At 39.0% G+C, this 8307-nt stretch overlaps 1 protein-coding gene across 1 annotated transcript; it reads left to right on the forward strand.

The window, feature by feature from the left end:
• The first annotated feature begins 727 nt into the window (after positions 1 to 727).
• Positions 728 to 7335, forward strand: LOC131929310 (uncharacterized). The gene is made up of 4 exons (XM_059285417.1): positions 728 to 851; positions 2013 to 2131; positions 2905 to 2980; positions 6526 to 7335. Exons 1-4 carry the CDS (start codon positions 782 to 784, stop codon positions 6984 to 6986), a joined length of 726 nt encoding a protein of 241 aa, XP_059141400.1. The 5' UTR covers positions 728 to 781; the 3' UTR covers positions 6987 to 7335.
• The last annotated feature ends 972 nt before the right edge of the window (positions 7336 to 8307 follow it).

Consider the following 8307-nt stretch of genomic DNA (forward strand, 5'->3'; position numbering starts at 1 on the left):
GGGTGACACCCGACCTCGCTACGCCACTGTATACACGTGAAATTGTGTAAAGTTGTTGGGTCTTCATTAAATCTGTAATAAAAACCACCTCTATGTTAATTGCTACAGGATAATCTTGTTGAGATTCTCGTTGTATTGATGATAGGGTTAACTGTAGGTTTTGTTTATTTTTTAAAAAAAAACTCACTCTTTGATGCCTAAATAGTTTTAAAATGTCTTTTACATAGTCTCGCCCTTGTTCGAAATAGTTTATTTTATTTCTTTAAAAATTGGTTTTTCAATAATTGGAGCTTCCATAAAACTGTGTGTCTGAAATGTAACAATAACACAAAATGACTATGTATTAAAATCAGCAGTGATTTCTAGGCATTTTACATAAACTCTCTGCCGACTATTGTGTATTGTTTTACACGCTTATCCAGTAACGTAGAAACCCTTTTTTTTTTTAAACTGAGAATAGAGGGGTAGTTCTAGCCCCACTTACACCTCCTCTGCATACGCCACTGGGTGTATCACTTGCATGGGCTGACGATAATTTAGACATTATCTGTAAACATGCAATGTTACTTCTATATTATCTCCCTTTGTTTCAACGTTTGTCAACAGAGGGTTCAGTGCATGACCTCACGATATCCGCCATGTCTCATCTGAACTTTGACCTCACACCGATGGAGCCATGCTTGAACCTGACCCTTTTTTTTTATCTTGCAGGTGTTCGATGGGGATCATCATCATCATCTCGTTCGTCCTTGACCTAGTGTTTATTGAAGGACTGACGAGCATGGACATGGATGAGTTCGTGATGATTCTGACATTCCTGCTGCCGTGGCGAATCCTGAGGGTGTTGAACAGTGAGTGTTGGTTGTGATTACTTGGGGGTGCGGGGTGGGGTGGGGGTGGGAGGGACTGGCCAATATGGACATGGATGAGTTCGTGATGATTCTAACATTCCTGCTGCCGTGGCGAATCCTGAGGGTGTTGAACAGTGAGTGTTGGGTGTAGGTTACTTTGGGGGTGCGGGGTGGGGGTTGGGTGGTATGTTGGGATGTGACCTGACCAACATGGCTAGATGATAATGCTAACATTCCTGTTGCAGTGGGGTGCGGGGCTAGGGTGTGGGGGTGGGACTGACCCAACATAGCCAGATGAAGATTCTCACATTCCTGTTGCAGTGGCGAATTCTTAGGGTGTTGAACAGTGAGCATTGTATGTGATAACTTGGAGTGGGTGGAGGTAAACTAGCACCGACCGACATGGAGGATTGACGAGATATGGGGCCGTGGGGTTCAGGTGTGGTTGGGGGTATGGTGACGATTAGGGTTATAAGTGGTAGGATTAGAGTGTGAGGGGGGTGGTATGTGTAATGAGTAAGTTACGGGTAATGCACAGGTGATTGCTGTACGTGATAGGTGAGTTGTGGTGTGGGTTGGGGTGAGGACTTGTGGGGGTGGGGTGAGGGTATGGTGTTTGGATGAGACTCGTGGGGTGAGGGTATGGTGTTTGTATGAGACTCGTGGGGTGAGGGTATGGTGTTTGGATGATACTCGTGGGGTGGAGGGTATGGTGTTGGATGAGACTCGTGGGGTGAGGGTATGGTGTTTGTATGGACTCGTGGGGTGAGGGTATGGTGTTTGGATGAGACCTCGTGGGGTGAGGGTATGGTGTTTTGTATGAGACTCGTGGGGTGAGGGTATGGTGTTTGGATGATACTCGTGGGGTGAGGGTATGGTGTTTGGATGATACTCGTGGGGTGAGGGTATGGTGTTTGGATGATACTCGTGGGGTGGGGTGAGGGTATGGTGTTTGTATGAGACTGTGGGGGTGGGTTGAGGGTATGGTGTTTGTATGAGACTCGTGGGGGTGGGTTGAGGGTATGGTGTTTGTATGACACTAGTGGGTTGAGTGTATGAAGGGATCGGGATGAGACTTGTCAGTGTGATGTGCTGGAGAGGGTTCAGTGTTGTATAGAGATCAAGGGACAGCCAATGTATATCCCTCAAAACTGTCCCCAGGTCTTATCGTGGCTGTCCTGGACAAACAGAGACTTAACCTGAAGGATCATCTACACACAGAAGAAGAAAAATCTCCCGGACCTTGTCTGAGGTCAACACAAAAACTAGAGGTCATGCAGGTAAATGCTATTTTAATCTTTCAAGTTAGCCTGGAAACTAGAAATCATACAGGTAAACCTTCACTTAAATCTTTCAACTAAGCTTTGGAAACTGAAGCAGTAGCGTAGCGAGGGGGGGGGGGCGTGGAGGGGGGGGGGGGATATGTCCCTGGGCGCCGACCTAAGGGGGCGCCAAAATGGGTTGGAAAAATAAATTGAAAGGTCGAGGGGGGGTGCAAATCGAAATCTTGAGGGGGTGGGGGGGGGGTGCAAATCAAAAGTTTGAGGGGGGTTGCAAATCGAAAAGTTTGTCCCCGGGCGCCGGGAAGGTCGCTACGCCTCTGAACTGAAGTGATGTGACTAGAGTATTCTACAATGTTAAATGGACTGTGGCATCTTCCTCTTAATTACATACACAAACATGACAATTGTAATGTATAAATATCCCTTCTCTAGAAACCTCCCTTAGTAGCTGCAGGAAAACGACTTTTTAGACCATTTTGTGTTGTTGGCTGTGAAAGTATATCTATCCAGGTCTGGTGGTTACAGTGGAAAAATAAGATATTGTTTCCAAAATGTTATGTTGTGAAACACTTTGTCCAACTACCATATTTTTCTTGACGAGAGTCAGGTTTAAAATAAGTATTAAATAATTTAAAGGCTTGCTTTTGCTGGTTTCGTTAATTACAACATTTTATTTTTCTTATTTTTACATGTATAACACAGACATTAAATACAAATTACTTTTAAAAAATTATACGTAATGAGATAATGTGTACATTGTTTTTCATCAGAGGCACGTAGAAGTGTTACAAAACTTGTGTCAGTCTCGGGGGATTGGAGAGTACGAGGTGAAACGAGCATTAGGGGGTAAGGATGACTATGAAATTTTAAACTCTTTGATTGAATTCATTTCACGTAGATATAACAGTTCACTCATACATTCATAGCTGCAACTCCTCTGTCTTAAAATTTTGAATTACACTCAAGCATCAAATATAATCTTTGGTGAGTAAAAAAAAAGCAATTAATAAGCGTATGAAAATCGTGTAAGGGAGGGGGCAACACTGGTTACTGGGTATATTTTCTATATAATAAATTATATATATTCTTATATTTTGTCCGGTGGGGTGGGGGATCCTTGCCTGAAAGAAACTCTGGTTTACATGCCTACAATGTAGCAGATGTAAAAAAAAAAAAGAAAAAAAAAATCCAGCGAGTTTTTAAATACTGGACAACAGAATGTGTGAAAACGTAACCTTTAAATATATTTGTTGTCAAGGAGAACGTGAAGACACATTCTGCGCAGCATTTAGTAAACATTTATATAAGGCTATGGACGTTCAATTTTAATATAAGACGTGAGCATTATTTTATTTCCCGCCGTCGCACGCAATACTGCTGTAAATACTTTCCTCAGATATCTTGGTCTTGCCGCAGAATTATCGTTCCTAGTCTTGCTCCAGAATTATCGTTCCTAGTCTTGCCCTCCCCCCCCCCCCCCCCCATTTATCGTTCCTAGTCTTGCTCCAGAATTATCGTTCCTAGTCTTGCCCTCCCCCCCCCTCCCCCCCCCCCCTCCCCCCCCCCCCCCCCCCCCCATTTATCGTTCCTAGTCTTGCCGCAGAATTATCGTTCCTAGTCTTGTCCCAGTATTATCGTTCCTAGTCTTGCTCCAGAATTATCGTTCCTAGTCTTGCCCTCCCCCCCCCCCCCCATTTATCGTTCCTAGTCTTGCTCCAGAATTATCGTTACTAGTCTTGCCCCAGAATTATCGTTCCTAGTCCTTGCCCCAGAATTATCGGTCTTAGTCTTGCCCCAGAATTATCGATCTTAGTCTTGCCCAGTAGCGTACGCAGGGGGGGAGCAGGGGAGCGGCCGCTCCCCCCCTCTGGCCATTTTCAGCAAAAGTGGCGCCTTTTTGGAAACTTTTTAAACTCAAAGTTTTAAACAATAATTGTTAAAAAATATTTTTGGTCGGCACATCTATGTAAATCACAAGATTTCTTTTCATGCAGCAATTAAGCATTATTGTACTAGTCTAGTAGTGTCTACGTTTACAACACGTATTAACAGCTGCATCAGTTTGCCATTCTAAAAATAACCATTACGATGCATTGAAATTTTAAAAAATCCTCTACCGGTAGTACCACTTGGCAAGAGGGGTGTTAAGTTTAAGGCAACTGTATAATGTATTTGCTTACGAATAATTGCATTAGAAAATGTTATACACAAAACTTCACACATAATTACTTTATATATACAGTTTGAATCGTGTGATTAATTTTTTTGAAAATTACAATACAGAAACAATTAACTGATGTGACACCTCTATTTAAATTTACTTATGGGCGAACTGCGTAGCGGTGGGGATATTTTGACACGGTCAACGTCATCACGATGAAGTAGTAGTATTCTTACAGTTTGGGCGATAGTGATTACGATTACAAATTATATGAAACAGTTACAACCCCCCTCCCCCATGGACCCCTCTGTAAAAAAAAATATTGTCATAATACCACTGCTACTTATTTAAATATATTTCTGAATCAGTATACATGTGTAATATATATGTATGTTTAGAACAGTCATCTAAAAACTGACGCTATATTCACTCTGAGTTGGTTATCTCTCCCCCCCCCCCCACACCTCACCACCACAATTGTGTAGAGCGACATTAATGTCACACCTAGGTATACACTGGGTGGGATAATTGACCTAAAGTGACCGGACAGTAAAAAGGTGTGTGATTAATACAATGATCTAACCCATACCTATCACAATGTTAACAAATAATCTTTAAGGAACACAAAGAAGCAGTAGTAATTTAAAAAATATATTATCTGAACTAAAAGACCAATATTTAGTTAAATGTAGGCGGTTATTCCGAATGTTTATCTTTTTTGTTGTTGTTGTTTTGGGATTTTAAAGTCCGCTTTCAAACTTACGTTTATATCGCAGACTATTTTTGGTGATTAGTTCGTTGTTTTTGTGTATATACAGTTTGGTTTCATTTGTTTTCCTTTCATTTTTGGGTGTAGTTTTTTTATTGTGCGGGATTTGTATTTTGTTATTGGGTGAATATTATTTTATCTTTACAGCTTATTAGACTGATTCTTTGGTTTTGTGCACATATGTTTTTAACAGGCTATGCAGAGTGGATGGGGCGTCCATAGCCAGTAATGTTTTTGTTGTCAGTAATGTGTTTTTGTTTGTCTGGAAGTAGTTGACGAGTTCTTTTCTTTGATTGTTGTATGCCTTACAGTGTATTAGGTAGTGGTCTATTGTGTTTATTTCATTGCAGGTGTGGCACCATTTCTTTGTGTGAATGAAGGAGGCTGAACCTAGACGCAGCCTTGTAATTTTTTTATTAATGGGTGGCCGTTGGTCTTCTGTAACTTGCAGTCTCCCGTCGGGTGGTCGAAGGATGTTGTGGGCGTGCCTACCCTTGTCGCTTGCGTTCCATTTTTGAATCCATTCTTCTTTTATTTGTTTCTTCATTTCGGAATAGCCTATTCCCGTTTTCACAATAGCTCTGGATTCCACTCCCTTTTTAGCAGCTTTGTCGGCATTCTCGTTACCATCGAAGAGCGTGGTTTTATACCAACTCTGATTTCAAAAACTTTCATTATACTGTAATACTTTAGCATTTATGATGACGATATATTAAATTCTGATTATAGACAAAAACATTTTGTTAATACGAATAGAGTTAAATAATTTCATTACATTCTAAAGTAATTTGTTTTGACATTTATAATTCAATGTGTAGATATATACAAATTTATATTAAGAGAGTAATTATTTCCCCTATTTCACTTGTCTTAAATAATTTCCCAGGAATTATAATGTAAGAATTTTTTTTACAAGAATTACAAAACAGATTGTGTTACGTTCATTGTTTTTGGTTGTAGTGTGTGTATATTTTGTTTGCTTTTTTGTTTAGATTGATACAATTTTTGTTTTGTCGGCCTACATTGTGTGTTTTTTTTCTTATTTCTTCAGAGTGCTACTTTCAATTTATTTTACATCAAAGCGAAGTAATGACATACAGCTAGTAATTATATATATATATATATATATATATATATATATATATATATATATATATATATATATATATATATATATATATATATATATATAAAATACACGTATATAGAACGTGTTAAAAATTCGGCGCCTTTTTTTGCTCTTTTCGCTCCCCCTACAACGAAAACCTGGATACGCCTCTGGTCTTGCCCAAGAATTATCGGTCTTTTCACTAAAATCTTCAGTCTTGATCTCTCACCAGAAATCTCACTTAGCACGATACTATTTTTTTCTGTTCGACATAATAATATATTTCCCCTTCGTTTTTTGATAGTCAATAAAACAGGTTTTAAATTTATATTTTTTGGCTTCATTTTTTTTAGCGGACCTAGGAGGTGCAAAGAACGGCAGCAGTGGCGGACTAGCTAGCATGATGGCTCTCGGTAAACTCGCTTTCCAAGCCGCAGACGCCTTTGCGCCAATGACCAACGGCTACAAGAAAAACGACAACAGCACGTCTGAACTGGAGCTAACGGAAGAGTCCAACATCGCCAACAGCACGGGGGATGTTTCCGTCGACAACAACAACGTCCACACGAAACTCCAGAACGGACACGTTCACTCAGAAGAGGCTTTAGACACGGAATATTCCGAGCCGTATCCGGAAATTCTTTCGGCGCCTGCGTTAGAACATAGTTTAGAAGCGGTGACGATACACTTGAACGGGTCTGGCCCTCCAAGGGAGACCAGTCTCAACCACGATCGTACAAGCAGTTCCAGCCTGCCTAACCTAGCAGACGTTCAGTGCTATGTTATCGGCAATGAAATAATTTCAAGATTATAAGTTCTTTCACGTATAACGCTATGGTCATAATTTTTACTTAGAAAAACTCAGTAAAACTGTTGTGGGAAAATCTTTTTTTTTATGATAAAATGGTCTTTGTTTCGAACAAATTTGGAGTACATTATCAAATCAAAACAAGTCTTCCTTCGCCTACATCATTCCAAAACTTTTTCACGGGAGAAAACAAATCAAAACTTCGTCAAAGGAGAGCAGTGTAACTTCCGGCTCTATCAAACAATGTTGTGCAAGCAGCTGGACACTACTACACACTACACACTAGGCGTGTGTGAGAAGAACGACACAAATTTTGAAGCATTATCTGTTTTGCTTTTTCATGTCGGCTGTCATTATCAATCGAACTATTTTGTTTTAATTTTAATGTTTGTTTGTTTCAACAATTATGAAACGCGGACTGAAGTTCTGCTTGTGATTCGCTACTGTGAATTCTTGGTCAAAATTGAAGTTTTACCAAGTCTTGCAAATTGCATTTTTAATTTTACTTGTGATTGATGATCGTAGAATCTAATAGATCTACTAGAACTAAGATCTATGCTATATCTACGTAGATCTAGAAATCTATATGTATGTTAGCTACTATCAAGTCAAAATATAGGCCCAATGCTTTTCTAACAAAGATGTAGCAAGCCGTTTATCTAAAACTGATGTGACTTTTTAAAAATGTAAATTTTAGTTTGTTATCATGAAGGAGGGGGGGGGGGGGAGGGGGGTATTAGAATGGTACTTTTTTTATATATTACATACATCTATATTATTCTATATAATCTACATTATTGTCATTATGATGGGAGGCCTATGGAAATGGAAATACTAGATCTATGTATTATGTAACATTAATTTGGGTATGGTGAAAAAAATAGCCTATTATTGTGTTACATATTTGTACAGTTCCTAAGCAAAATCATCAATCCTTATCATCTCTTTAAATGAAGCCAACACATTGCAATTTTATTTAATAACTCAGTTTTATTTCACAGAATATTAAGTGGTCATTTTCTATTAGCCATACAAATTATATTTAAACATGAAACCCAACTCAGTTGTTATAATTAAGTTATATCTATGATTATAAAAGCAGTTCATTTATTATAATATGGGTTTAGGTAGGCTACTTATGTTAAGACAAAGTATTTAGGTTCTTTTTTGTACAATATAAAAAACTGGTACAACTAGAGTATTTAATGCTGCTTTGAAACAAAAACACAAATTACAAGAACCACTAATATACCTAACCTAAGCATAAACTTTTAACTTAAACTCCAGCCTAACCCTATAAATATGTATTCTTTCATTGTGTCTAGGT

This window comes from Physella acuta, unplaced genomic scaffold (assembly GCF_028476545.2).
Source record: "Physella acuta isolate Inbredline_101_S28 unplaced genomic scaffold, ASM2847654v3 ptg001610l, whole genome shotgun sequence".
Taxonomy (NCBI): Eukaryota; Metazoa; Mollusca; class Gastropoda; family Physidae; genus Physella; species Physella acuta.

Bases quoted from the DNA above. Each gene is read 5' to 3' on its own strand.
- LOC131929310 (XM_059285417.1), top strand. From the start codon at position 782: ATGGACATGGATGAGTTCGTGATGATTCTGACATTCCTGCTGCCGTGG. The intron at 852-2,012 runs GTGAGTGTTGGT...AACTGTCCCCAG, and splicing joins AATCCTGAGGGTGTTGAACA to GTCTTATCGTGGCTGTCCTG. The intron at 2,132-2,904 runs GTAAATGCTATT...GTTTTTCATCAG, and splicing joins AAAAACTAGAGGTCATGCAG to AGGCACGTAGAAGTGTTACA.